This window comes from Oncorhynchus kisutch, linkage group LG25 (assembly GCF_002021735.2).
Source record: "Oncorhynchus kisutch isolate 150728-3 linkage group LG25, Okis_V2, whole genome shotgun sequence".
In the NCBI taxonomy this organism is placed as follows: Eukaryota; Metazoa; Chordata; class Actinopteri; order Salmoniformes; family Salmonidae; genus Oncorhynchus; species Oncorhynchus kisutch.
Window position 1 is genome coordinate 14,281,107 of NC_034198.2, and position 15,047 is coordinate 14,296,153.

Sequence of the window (15,047 nt, forward strand, 5' to 3'; positions counted from 1 at the left end):
AGCATATGTTAGCTCAACGTCCTGCAGGGGACCCACAGATCCTGTAGAATTTAAAGAAAAGGACTAAAAGGATATCTATTGTTTGCTTTATTTAAAAAAATATATATACTTAAAATGTATCCAGATTATATCAAGCGTTCTATAACAATGCTCAACTCAGTGATGCCTTAAAATGCCCGCGAAAGACGTGACTCCGATGCATATGGGGATATATTGATTCCTCTCTATGTCAAACTGAAGCTAAACTGCAGCCTATAATATTCGAGGAGATTAAAAAAAGGGAAGCACTTCTGTTGTTGGGTTATACAACGGAGTAAGCAGTTGAAGCTTACAGTTTTCTGTGTCAGTAGAGCCTCTGTCTGGGTGGAAAGGTAACCTTTGAAAGTGCCATATGCTTAGATTCATAAGGATGTCTAAGATGTAATTATTTTTGTCTCACCTAGGGCGACAGAATGTCCAGGGCATTGGGGATGTTTTCAATGTAATCAGATGTAAAATATTAGGCTATGTTATTGACATTGAACTGATTTTATATAGCCTACTAACCAGATGTAAAAAAAAAATGTGTTTAATTTGTAGCATAGGCCTATTAATTGTGCTGTTATGATTAAAAAGGTGAATTAGAGGAGGCAGTTTGGAAAAAGTAATCCTTTGTGAATCTTCCCCTGGAATATCGCACATGCTTGGATAATAATGTCAAAACCATAATCTCTAGTAATACCCATCCGAATAAGGCTATAACATGGAAAAGAATAGGCTTATCAGCGTAGAGTGCACTGCGTCATCCCATGGGATTCGTCAAGGCTGCACACAGCAGAAATATCACTGAAATATTATAGTTACTACACATCACCTTCTATATTCAAACAAAATAGGCCTTTTATAGGCAAATGAGCAGCATTATGCTCATGTCAGTCCTCTAGAATGCAAATGTAGTCTTCCAATAATGGGTAGGCCGTCATTGTAAAATAAGTATTTGTTCTTAACTGACTTGCCTAGTTAAATACATCAAATATAGCATCCGTTTTGGGAGTCGAGCAAGAGTCTGAGTAGACTCCTTTCGATTCCAATCACAGGAGTCAGAGTCGACTCGCCACTAAGTCGTGCACCACTAACCCTAACCACAAGAGAGCTGCTCACATTTGAAATACCATTGTTTCCTGTGGTAACGCGCTTGAGTCGCCTTCGTAGAAACGAAGACTGTTCTCAGGGAACGCCTGGTTGTAGCTAAATATGCTCGACTTGCGTCGGGGACAATTTTAGTTTACAGAAATATCACTGAAATATTATAGTTACTACACATCACCTTCTATATTCAAACAAAATAGGCCTTTTATAGGCAAATGAGCAGCATTATGCTCATGTCAGTCCTCTAGAATGCAAATGTAGTCTTCCAATAATGGGTAGGCCGTCATTGTAAAATAAGTATTTGTTCTTAACTGACTTGCCTAGTTAAATACATCAAATATAGCATCCGTTTTGGGAGTCGAGCAAGAGTCTGAGTAGACTCCTTTCGATTCCAATCACAGGAGTCAGAGTCGACTCGCCACTAAGTCGTGCACCACTAACCCTAACCACAAGAGAGCTGCTCACATTTGAAATACCATTGTTTCCTGTGGTAACGCGCTTGAGTCGCCTTCGTAGAAACGAAGACTGTTCTCAGGGAACGCCTGGTTGTAGCTAAATATGCTCGACTTGCGTCGGGGACAATTTTAGTTTACCCTAAACCTAACCTTAATCTAATTAGGCAAGTCAGTTAAAAACTAATTATTATATCAATAACGGCCTAACCCGGCCAAACCTAACCCGGATGGCGCTGGGCCAATTGTGCGCCCCTCATGGGACTCTCAATCAGGTTCTGTAGTGACGCCTCTAGCACTGAGATGCAGTGCCTTAGACCGCTGCGCCACTCGGGAGCCCCCTCTTAGGTTGGGGACGTCCCAAGGATTCCGGGTAGCAGTAACTAGAATTACGTCAAAAGACGCACTTATTCTATCTAAAGAAGTGGCGCCGATGGGCGATGGATCCCTTTGCTAATGTAAAGCACATGAGGTGAAAGAGAGAGCCACACCCTGTAAGAATTACCCTCCCGTGTTCTTCGAATGTCTTGCATGGAAGTTACCGCTCCCGCGCTTAACACAAAGTTGCCTCAATTTGCATGTTTGTTCATTTCCTACGAGGAATAGTGTAGCGTAACTATTTTCGTGTCGGGGATCATTCGGCAAAATAGACACAGTAGCAACAAGGTAACATGTTTTTTGTTTAAAATTATTCCACAGAACGTGAAACATTTTAAACATATTTGACTCTCATAACGGAATTTTCTTTCTCTGCTGTACTGTATTGATACAAGAACAATATCAGACATGGTTGAAGTAGTTAGTCGTTGACTCGGTGTGTTTATGAAATAACTCTTGTACGTAGCTGTGGGCTACTTCCTCACCTGAATGCCCTTTAACGGATATTTTAACGGATAACTGTGGCTTTGACGTGGTGTGTTTATGAAATAACTGTGGTACGTAGCTGTGGGCTACTTCCTAGCCTGAATGCCCTTTAACGGGTATTTTAAGGGATACTTGTGGCTTTGTCTTCCCACATAGAAGTCTCATGCCCTCCTGAACGAGAGCGCGTGCATAAGTGTCAACATTCGGTGGTCCTGTTTGTGTGCATACATTTCGAAATATGTTGAATGGGTGACGAATTTTAGTCCGCTCATTATGAATATTTTACTTTTACCATTATAAAGTTTTTTTTATGTAAGAATATTATAATACTATACATTTTGTATAGTTACAATTATTTTCTTCTTTGAGTCATCACACTATTTAATAGTTTGCATACAGTCTAGGATAGACGTGATTGGTTGAGGGGAACATAAAGCCTAATATGTCAAAGTGATGCAAATTTATTTTGAATATCTATTAAAATGTTTTTTTATTTTTCTCCCATTTTAGTACAAAAAGTCACTGCATCGAACATCTGAAAATGCAATCCCACCTTGTTGGGTTAAACTCTAGATAAACCTGACTGGATACTCCATTTGTCGGCAGCACCCAATGTGCTTACCACATGATGTGTGACTTCAGGAGGGCTCAGGATTTGTTAGTTGTGAACATCTCTGGACTCTCCCTCCATTGTTTCTCCTTCTGTTTGCAATGTGTACGCCACAGGGTTTGACATAAAGAAAGTGGTCCATTGGTCAACGAAGGACGTGCTCCTGTGGCCTTACGTCACCTGAACGGCAAGGGCCTCATGCAGCTCTCTAAAGCGGACTTCCAGACGGCTCCTCTGGCCCTTGTCACCTTGGACGGAGGCAGACAGCTCCTGGACAAGATGGAGACTCTCAGGATAGAGCACCACATTGAAACGCATAAAAACAGGCATGCCAACGGATACGCCATCTTGGCCGTCAACAGTGAGGTTAATGGGAACAAGCCCAAGAGGAATGGTGTGGTCAATGAGTTCCACAAGGAGCGGATCCAGATCCCCATGCCTGAGATCACCCGCTCTCCGTTTCCTGAGGAGTGGGGGAAGACGGGCGTGGCTTTTGTCTACGCCACGATCTGCTTCATCTTCACCACCATTATGATCTCCGTGGTCCACGAACGTGTGCCTGCCAAGGAGGCCACTCCACCCCTACCAGACAAGTTCTTTGACTTTTTCGGGCGAGTAGACTGGGCTTTTTCTATATGCGAAATCAACGGCATGATACTGATCGTCCTGTGGCTTCTACAGTGGGCACTGTTAAAATATAGGTAAATGACCAAGATATGCTACAGTAATTCATAATGACTTGAATTAGAACATCCATAACTTATTGAATGATCCACTCCATGTTAAAGGATGTTCTGTAATGTTTAAGGCTGTGGCGGTCATTACGTTTTGCCAGGCGGGTTATTGTCATGCAAATGACTGCCGGTCTCATAGTAATTACCTGTTAATTAACATCAACACGTTTAGCATCTCCAGGCATCCACGCATAGGCCTACAAGCCTCATACAAGCTTGCCTTTGGAACATCTACATTTCTAAAAAAGTATAATACATCAATTTAATATACACCATCACAATAAATCCATTATTTATTTTAGGCAGGTCTAAAGAAACATGATATGAAGATTTGTTTCTCTCCAGAAAAACTGAATATGAGATGGCCTACTCTGTTGTCTGGCTATGCTTCATGCCATAGGCTTTAAGCTAGTTCATTTAGCAGACAAGATATGCTCATAAGTCCCGTGCCATTCTTTTACATGATGTGATTTTATAGTAAGGAGAATATATTTGAACTTAGCTGAATAAAATAGAAATGATATCTCTCCCGTTCTGGATCGAGTGCGCATATGAAGTTCCTATGTTGAGCGTATAAGTGATCATTTGAAACAGGTCCTATATGCTTGATTTTGAGTTATTTAGCAGCTTGTGAATGAGACAAACCTTACAATGTCTTAGAAATCATACATATATGGGCTGTGTAATGTGACTTTAGGCTATTGATGATGTGAGAAAGTTGCAACAAAAGCTTGCCTCAGGCTGCACACGCTGTTCTCTCATCAAGTGATCATATTTTCACCCATCAGACTATTCTCAATTTAATCTTGTCTTTACTAATATGTAAAATGAGTTCAGGTCAGGGGAAAAAAGACATATCATCTGTATGCACTCGAATAGCGAATGGAGGCAGCTTTCCCGCAGTTCGTTTTTCAATCATGCCGGGTAGGCTACTCCGGTTTTATAGGGGAGCATGGAGAATGTGCTTAATATTAGCAGAAATATATATATATATAGTAGCAGCTGGGATCCTCCTCTTTTAGTGGTAAAAACTAAACATTAACTTCAACTCTCTGTGCGCTCGAGAAATGAGATGGAAATGCATGGTGGTGAGATTCTGTAGCTAAAGGTAATGTCGGCAGCCTATTACTAGGCTATTCAAAATCAAATACAAATTCACTATAATTGTAGGCTAACTCTGTAAGCCGCCCTGCACAATCAATGAACCAACAGCATCGCCTAGGCCTATATGTTCTCTCCCAGACATATGGATAGAATGTTTTGAGTGTAGCATAAGGTAACCAGTCCATCCAGTATGCAAAATAATACAGTCCACACTCAAAGAGGAAGATTTTGGAGTATAGACTAGACCAATTATGTACCAAAGACATCTTAAGTATGCAGTAGGATATTAGGCTATGTATTGTATAATGGCACGATCATCATTTGAATTATTCCGGGTTTTTTCGGGCTTGGGCTCATATAAGGCCTAAGCATATTCACAAGTTATACCTTCATAAGCATTCACCTTCGAATGCGTTGTCAATTTAGTTGTGTTAGGCTTTAAAACAACATACACAACAACCATGTTTTCCACTCAGTTCCAACCTGTTGTTGAACTTCATCAAATGGATTAATCATAGTGAGGTGAGTTTTAAAATCACAATACTGTTTTGATTGTAAGTGTTTGATGCGATTTTTGATTTCAGAGTGGTTAGAGGGACAACAGAGCACTGAGTTACATTTGGGTAGTACCAACGCATGTCCAGAGAGCATAATAGGATGTTGCCATGACTCAACGGTCATGTGGAATTTTACTGCGGTCATGACTCTTGACTGCCGGTGTGGCGGTAATACAGTCACCGCAACAGCCCCTAGTAGTGTGCTGGTTAAGCACTCCAGCAGGTCTTGATTCTTTATGTGCAACGTTCTCATCCTCAGGTCCATCGTTGGTCGGCGGTTCTTTTTCATCATTGGCACACTCTACCTCTACAGGTGTATCACCATGTACATCACCACACTCCCCGTGCCAGGGATGCATTTCAAGTGCTCTCCTAAGGTACTTACCACCTCTCCCTGGGCTCAGAAACATACCATATTTGTTGCATTTTTCCATGATGCAAAAACATAGCATACTAAGTTACATGACTGTGTCTTATGTCTTAGAGAGAGGAACTGCACCCGTTGATTTGGCCTCATTTCTCATGACTTGCTCCTCAGGAAATGCTTGCAGAAGTGACAGAAGCCAAACGCGTGTTGTGTTGAGGATGTGGTTTGATGTGGGTGTTTCTTGGGTGTGTCCTTGCCACCACCAAGACACACCCATATGTCAGAACCTTGCCCGTATCCGTTTTCCCCCACTCAATCACAACAAACTAATCTCCTGCAGTTTGAGTTCAATAACTACAGGTAGATAGATGTATGGTGACTTGCTGAATTTATGTAGATGTTCTAAACTAAGTGTTTTGATAACTTTCAAATGTAGTAATACCATAGAAGCAGTGTTTTGCTAATATATCAATGTGCACCTTTCATTGTCATTCCCAGCTGATACAGATTGTCTGGTGGTAATGGAGCTACCTTGGCCAACATGTCAGAGTGGTCATACCTTTCTGTGTGGTGTCCCGTATACAACAGGAGTTCCCTGATCCTGGTACAGAATACTCAGGGTTTTTCCTTCCCCATATTGGCTGATATCATCAATTCAACAATAAAAAGACAATACAAGTGCCTCTCCATTCAGAGGCATCCGTATCAAGCCATTCTGTCAGTCTGGACTTCATCACATCATCTTGCAAGTCTCCATGTGCTGACTCCATACATGTTTCTGTGAACACATACACACATAGTCACTGTTTTATAACCAATGGCAGTTAGGATAGGTGATATCTGACACACAAACATATACTATGTTGAAGTTTGAACAGGTCAGACTAAACCTACCTAATTCTGGTGCCCCATTAATGGGCATGACAGCGTAGGTCAGCTCCTGGCCCATGACAGCGTAGGTCAGCTCCTGGCCCATGACAGCGTAGGTCAGCTCCTGGCCCATGACAGCGTAGGTCAGCTCCTGGCCCATGACAGCGTAGGTCAGCTCTTGGCCCATGACAGCGTAGATCAGCTCCTGGCCCATGACAGCGTAGATCAGCTCCTGGCCCATGACAGTGTAGATCAGCTCCTGGCCCATGATAGCGTAGATCAGCTCCTGGCCCATGACAGCGTAGGTCAGCTCCTGGCCCCTCATCAAAGACACTGGTCGGTCACACACACACACACAGCACTGAGTACGTTATCAATGGTGGTTATGATTAGCATGGTGGAACCAACCTGATCGCTGAAATCACCTTTCTATTTCATTTCAGATATCATGATCAGGGTGGTTCCACCAGGATAGGTTATGAAGGGGATTTGGGACAAAACTCGAAACTGTTTTGACCTTTGACTAGGTCAAATGTCACCAACCTGATTCAAGTGTCCTCCCTGTTCCATTTATAGGAATGCTCACAGAGAGGGCATGTCTGCGTGATGCTGAGGGTTCTCTTGCTGGTCTTCTCTATGTTGCATGTTAGGCTGCAAACTGGATATCTCCGAAACAATTACAGCAGGCAATCCTTACAAACAATGTACTTCCTCATCTTATGAGGTGGTGTGGTAAATTGCATTTTGTTATAAGAAAGGACAAAGCTTTTTGATAATCCAATTCACATCCAAAATTATTACTACATGTATCTGCTTGGCTGGGAAATTAATTTATCAAACTGGGTATTTAAAAAAAAACTTTTCACAGAACTCTCATTACTTTTGATGAAGCTGTCTGTGTCATCAAGGAAGCAACTCGGGTCAAGCTACAAAGTCATACAGGCCCCCTATTTCTAAAATGTTTCTTCTTAAAATGTGATAAACCCTAACCCTTAACCACACCGCTAATCTTATGCCTAACCTTAAATTAAGACCAAAAAGCACATTTTTGTTTAAATACATTTTAGACTTTTTAACTGTGGTAACTAATGGAAACCCTAATTTTATGCTTTACAGATGCATTAGACTGACTGTAGCTCCAGATTGGATTAGATTCAAGCTGGCAATGCCATTACAGTTCTTGATTCTAGTTCACTGTATTAGTCAGACTCAGATATTAGTTGGCTACTACCATACCTGCAGCCATTATTTTGTTTTGCCCTAGTTGGACTGGGGTGCTCAGGAGTATTTCTGTCTACTAAAGCCCTTTTGTAGGGAGAAACCTAAATCTAAAACCTAAGTAATTTATATTCCAATATCTGGTTATACTCACCACCACTGGTCGTTATACACCGGAGCCCCATTCAAAGGGTGGATTCGATCATGCTGGGACCGTTCTATGGCCCATGACGTAGTGGCATAAAGTACCTACGGTTGAAGTCAGAAATTTACATACACTTAGGTTGGAGTCATTAAAACACGTTTTTCAACCGCTCCACACAAACTATACCGTTTTTCAACCGCTCCACAAAAACTATAGTTTTGGCAAGTCGGTTAGGACATCTACTTTGTGCATGACACAAGTCATTTTTCCCAAAATGTTTACAGACAGATTATTTCACTTATTCACTGTATCACAATTCCAGTGGGTCAGAAGTTTACATACACTAAGTTGACTGTGCCTTTAAATAATTTTCTGGAATTTTCCAAGCTATGCCATGGCTTTAGAAGCGTCTGATAGACTAATTGAGATCATTTGAGTCAATAGGAGGTGTACCTGTGGATGTATTTCAAGGTCTCCCTTCAAACTCAATGCCTCTTTGCTTGACATCATGGGAAAATCAAAATAAATCAGCCAAGACCTCAGAAAAAAATTGTGTAGACCTCCACAAGTCTGGTTCATCCTTGGGAGCAATTCCCAAGTGCCTAAAGGTACCACGTTCATCTCTACAAACAATAGCACGCAAGTATAAACACCATGGGACCACGCAGCCGTCATACCACTCAGGAAGGAGACGCGTTCTGTCTCCTAGAGATGAACGTACTTTGGTGCGAAAAGTGCAAATCAATCCAAGAACAACAGCAAAGGAGCTTGTGAAGATGCTGGAGGAAACAGGTACAAAAGTATCTCTATCCACAGTAAATCGAGTCCTTTATCGACATAACCTGAAAGGCCGCTCAGCAAGGAAGAAGCCACTGCTCCAAAACTGCCATAAAAAAGACAGACTACGGTTTGCAACTGCACACGGGGACAAAGATTGTACTTTTTGGAGAAATGTTCTCTGGTCTGATGAAACAAAAATTGAATTGAACTGGATATAATGACCATCGTTATGTTTGGAGGGAACACCGAAGAACACCATCCCAAACGTGAAGCATGGGGGTGGCAGCATCATGTTGTGGGGGTGCTTTGCTGCAGGAGGAAGTACTTCACAAAATAGATGAAATCATGAGGGAGGAAACGTTTGTGGATATATTGAAGCAACATATCAAAATCAGTCAGGAAGTTAAAGCTTGGTCGCAACTGAGTCTTCCAAATGGACAATGACCCCAAGCATACTTCCAAAGTTGTGGCAAAATGGCTTAAGGACAACAATGTCAAGGTATTGGAGTGGCAATCACCATGCCCTGACCTGGATCCTATAGAAAATGTGTGGGCAGAACTGAAAAAGCGTGTGCGAGCAAGGAGGCCTACAAACCTGACTCAGTTACACCAGCTCTGTCAGGAGGAATGGGCCAAAATCCACCCAACTTATTGTGGGATGCTTTTGGAAGGCTACCCTAAATGTTTGACCCAAGTTAAACAATTTAAAGGCAATGCTACCAAATACTAACTGAGTGTATGTAAACTTCTGAAAGAAATAAAAGCTGAAATAAATCATTCTCTCTACTCTTATTCTGACATTTCACATTCTTAAAATAAAGTGGTGATCCTAACCGACCTAAGACAGGGAATTTTTACTAGGATTAAATGTCAGGAATGGTGAAAAACTGAGTTTAAATGTTTTTGGCTAAGGTCTATGTAAACTTCCGACTTCAACTGTAAGTAAAAAATACTTTAAAGTACTACTCAAGTAGTTATTTTTCAGTCTCTGTACTTCACTTTGTTATTTATATTTTTGACTACTTTTACTTCACTCCATTCCTTAAGAAAATATTGTACTTTTTACTCCATACATTTTCCTCGACACCCAAAAGTACCTGTTACATTTTGAATGCTTAGCAGGACAGGAAAATCGCACTTATCAAAAAACACGCACTTATCAACCGAACATCCTTGGTCATCCCTATTGCCTCTGATATGGCGGACTCACTAACCTCAAATGCTTTGTTTGTAAATGATGTTGGAGTGTGTCCCTGGCTTTCCCGTAAAAAAAGAAAAAAAAGAAATGGTGCTTAATATAAGGAATTAGACATTATTTATACTTTTGATACTTAAGTATATTTTAAACAAAATACTTTTAGACTTTTATTCAAGGAGAATTTTACTGGTTGACTTTTACTTGAGTCATTTTCTATTAAGGTATCTTTACTTTTTCTCAAGTATGACAGTTGGGTACTTTTTCCACCTTTGCCGTGACGTGAATGGTATGAAAAGATGTGAGGTAGGACCGCCCTTCTCAAATTGAACAGTAATCTGCGCCACTCGGTCATGTTGGCTGCATGGTGAATTGTTCAGAAACAAGTTTAGAGCAAAGTTATTGGTCAATCAAATCACATCCTATGCGGACGTGATTTAAATGAGTTGAGAAAACAAGTGATGCTAGTTAAGATATAGTAGTGGATTCACCACAGCCTGTAGTAAATGTTTGCTGCCAGTCAAAAGATACTCTGTGTTAAAAGGGTGGATTTGTGGGGTGCATTGCCACAGTTATAAACTTTACGTCTCAAAGAAGTCAAAGAAACTGGACATTATTGTGGCTCCAGCAGATTTTTTGGGGGGGACTCAAGGATTTTGAATCTGAAGACTTGCAAGCGGTACTGGCGCCGGAAGATGGCCTGCCCTCCCAGGCTTGAGTCTGTGTAGGGATCAGATCTATTTAGATTTTTAACAGAACAGTTGTTTGGTTTATTAATTAATTAATTTTTTGGTTTGTACATCCCACACAGTACATCCCACACTAAATTGTGCGAATGCCAATATACCATAGAATCATTCTAAGTGACTACTGCTTGGAAAATATGTTGGTTTTTTCCAACTATAAAAAAGTATGTTTTTTTGTAGGACAAGGATTGTCCTGACTTTCAATAATGCCTGAATGGCTTCACCTTGCTTTTCTGGTTGGCTGTCAAGTTTCACCATCCAATTATTTTAGATCAATAGGAGAGCAAGTTTCACCATGGCACGACTGTAGCGATATGTTGACACATGATAATTATTAGAATATGGCAAATATTAGTCAATTATTGCATTCTATCCATGCTGGCTTTCGCAAACTACCTGAGACATGAAACAAATAGGTGGGATGGCATTAGGCTTCAGGCTGTCGCCCTTTTATTAGGCCTAATGCGCAATTTGCCTAAATGGGTAATGGAAACACTTCAACCACTTATTTTTTATTAGACACTAGGTTCATTTGTTTGTTTCTTTTGTTACATCTAGCCATTTTTATCGACAAAAGCTAGTTAAATGGAAATGAAATGAAATTGTCACGTTTATTTTCTATGCAAACTTTCTAAATGTCGACAACAAATTCACTGGACAAGTTAATGGAAACGTAGCTAGTGTCGGTTAAAAAAGAACTGGAGATGTTCTCACATTAAACGAAAACAGACGATGTATGCCTCTTTGGAGGGTTTATTTTTGTTTGTGGCAACGTTGGTCACATTTGAATGGATAGTAGACGGCATTTGTCAATATGACTGTAGACCCATTTCTTCAGCAGTTTCGCCTCAGCCATGCTGTAGTAAAAGCTGATCTACTGTATGCCCTCCCATTTAAGACTTCAATATATCTGCAGCCAACGTTTGGAACGGTTTCGAGACTCAACGGCTGGAATTTTTTGGGGGGACTGCACATGATAACTTCGCCTACTGTGGCTAACCTCAATGCTCCCGACCGTTAGCACGTCTGTTCAGTGATATCACGAAGCAGTGGTGAATCAGTATGTTCCTCGTGAGAGTTCCCCCCCTAAAGTTAGTGTGAGTCATAGTGTATAAGCCTAGAGAACATGGTAGGGGTGAGTCTAACTATAGTTTCCTGTGAATCTAACTATAATTAGCGATACTGTTGAAACCGTTTGGCTAGGGGCCAGTGTCACTGACTGGAGGCCTTCTTTTAACTTAGTCTCATCATATATGATCAGCTTCTAATCGTCAGAACAGGTTTAACATAATTAGTTCAGTTCACACTCCTAAATAGTAGGCTAACACTTCCCCTTTGGCCCCTTACACAGATACAAATGTTACTGTATTGTTGTTGAGTAAGTCTAAGTTCATGTGCTTGTGCTTTTCTGGAGCACACTAACTTCACACACTTTTGTGATGTTTCCTTCCTGTTGTAGCTGTTTGGTGACTGGGCATCCCAAATGAGCCGAGTGATGAAGATGATTGCAGGAGGAGGCCTGACCATCACTGGCTCTCACCACATGTGTGGGGACTACCTTTACAGTGGCCACACAGTCATGCTGACACTCATCTATCTCTTCATTAAAGAGTGTAAGTAGGCTACACAAAACTACTGCATAGCCTCTCTTAGTAAAAACCTGTCTATAATGTTTATTTTGGAGCAACAGAGACACCTGGTGGCATATTGTAAGAACGATTCAATCTGATATCTGACTGTTGAAAAAACACATGTTTGATTGGTCGCATGAAATAAAAGGTATTTTCTGTTTCTCACAGATTCCCCCAAAAAGTTATGGTGGTACCGCTGGATCTGCTGGCTGCTCTGTGCTGTGGGACTCTTCTGCATTCTCCTGGCTCATGACCACTACTCTATAGACGTGGCGGTGGCTTACTTCATCACCACACGCCTATTCTGGTGGTACCACACCATGGCCAACCAGCAAGTAAGTCTATATTTGGTCACACTTACTAGTGGAATAACCAATGGGATTACCCTATAATGGACTAATGTCACTTGTATGTTCAACAATTATGGAATGGTGTTATTCATGAACATTTTTATTTGTTTCACAGAAGCTAAAGGAATCATCGCAGAGCAACTTTTTCTCAAGGGTGTGGTGGTACCGATTTTTCCAGTACCTTGAACAGAATGTCACAGGCATCGTCCCTCGGAACTACCAGATGCCGCTGTCATGGCGACCGGCCCAGTGGAGTCAAGTGAAGTAGAGCCGGATCGAGACTGCGTGCCCATGACAGGAGGAAGTGACCCCCCCCCCCTACACTCCTGAAAGTGCCATATCTAATCACAAGAAGATGCTATATCAGTCAAGCTCCGTAGCTGTTCCATTTCCCTTTTCTCCTGTAACGCCCACTCCAGTCCAACTGGCTAGCACTGTGACCAACCATCGTTTCAGCCAAAACATTTCACAAGGGTTTCCAGTGAGTGGATCGCAAGCATTTTCATTGGCAGGTCCAGATCTAGTTCAGTTAACAATAGGACATGTAATTATGTTGGTCAACGCCAATATCTCTCTCTGTAATTGTTACAGATACTCTGTTGCTGAAACAGATACTCTGTTGCTGAAAACAAAACAATCATGTTTGTCACAGCATTTGGGCTGACCCAAATGTTTAGTCTTTCATGCTCAAATGTTTTACCAGGTTTTGGTTCAAAGACGTGCTGTAGCGTTGAGAACTGACCAGTCATGAAGCAAGAGGCGCTTTTTGTAGTGCAAACCATTTTCTAAGTATATGAACAACGTGGTCTCAGAGCATTTCGTATTATTCTGTATGTAAATCCAAGACCCTCCATTTAGTTTGCTTTTTTACGTTTCATATGGTATGCAATTATTTTGTGGATGTTCGTCATCCATTTCGTATTATGTTATGAATTACAATTTGTATGATATGCTAGAAATTACATTTCGTATGATATGTTACAAATTGCAATTCGTACAATATGTTACGAATTTGCTAAATATGTGATGTGTTACATATGTGAATATGTTACGAATTCCAAGTTAGTTGTGGATAACGTTAGCTAGGTGGCAAGGTTGCTAACGCTACAGTTATCTAGCTGGCTAACGTTAGCTAAGCTAGAGGTTAAGGTTTGGGATAGGGTTAGGAGTTAGGTTAAAGTGTTAGGGGAAAGATTAGCTAACATGCAAAGTAGCTAAAAAGTAGTAAGTATTTGCAAAGTTGCTAATTAGCTAGAATGCTAAAGTTGTCCGTGATGAGACTAAAACACGTAATGCTAGATGTTCACGTTAAAAGCCCATCCATCCACCCCGACCAACCACCCTCTTTTCGTTTTTCCGTCAAGCAACCACTAATTTCAGTGTCCCAGATTTACATTTACTATGTTACGTCTAGTCTATGAGACTAGTCTAATATAACAGATTTACTTTTCAAATGAATGCTTTAGATTGCTACAGTTGGGAGACGAAAGAGAGTGAAAAGGAGATAAGAATTAGTAACAATGTTCCTCAGTGCCTTTCTTGTTATGATTGCATAGTAAGTGTAGCAGTGTCCTCACTAATGTGTTCATGTTGAATTGAATTACCGTTTTAAAGTTACACATCAGTATTTAGACTGGAACAGATAGGACGATGCTTGAATGATGCTGCCGCTGATCACCGATATAGCACACACACACTTGAACAATTATGACTCCATTACATTTTCTCCTTGTTTCTGAATGTAAAGAATCATGTAATTCTTTGAATCCTGTCAGTGTCTTTCCAAGGCAATCATGTTTGAAAAAATAAATCCGGACTCACTTCTTATTTTCTATTGATTTATTTATTACATAATATTGCTCTTGTTTTTCTCTGTTAGGGGAATATTAGACTCTCTATGTCATGTAATTTCTTGCCTATTATGCCAAATAGCTGCATTGTGTGGACTGTCCCTTGACCAAATTGTAGGTCAGTGTGATGGAGAGAGGTTAACACAGTGAGGTTTTATTGAGGGGTCATGACAATGTCTCTGCTTACTGATGAAGGCTGAACCAAATGCCCCTCTCCTCAAATGAAATGTATACCTCAGAACTGTCCTGTTAACCACCCAATGGGAAGAGCTGATTGTGGTGTAACCATGGGAAAAATGTATCGATAGGAAATAAATCATATTTAGCACACTTAATCTGTGATTGTTGTATTTATGTAAGGAAGAAGTGATCTTTCTCTGCTCAGTTTGGTCACGTGTATAATATTATATCACTCTGTAATCAACCATACACATCTATGACCTTTT

At 40.8% G+C, this 15,047-nt stretch overlaps 1 protein-coding gene across 1 annotated transcript; it reads left to right on the forward strand.

Moving 5' to 3' along the window:
- The first annotated feature begins 1,640 nt into the window (after positions 1 to 1,640).
- Positions 1,641 to 14,936, forward strand: LOC109870398 (phosphatidylcholine:ceramide cholinephosphotransferase 1). The gene is made up of 6 exons (XM_020460888.2): positions 1,641 to 2,246; positions 2,955 to 3,755; positions 5,709 to 5,826; positions 12,230 to 12,383; positions 12,570 to 12,736; positions 12,867 to 14,936. The coding sequence occupies exons 2-6, from the start codon at positions 3,253 to 3,255 to the stop codon at positions 13,017 to 13,019; spliced, it is 1,095 nt and encodes a 364-aa protein (XP_020316477.1). The 5' UTR covers positions 1,641 to 2,246; positions 2,955 to 3,252; the 3' UTR covers positions 13,020 to 14,936.
- The last annotated feature ends 111 nt before the right edge of the window (positions 14,937 to 15,047 follow it).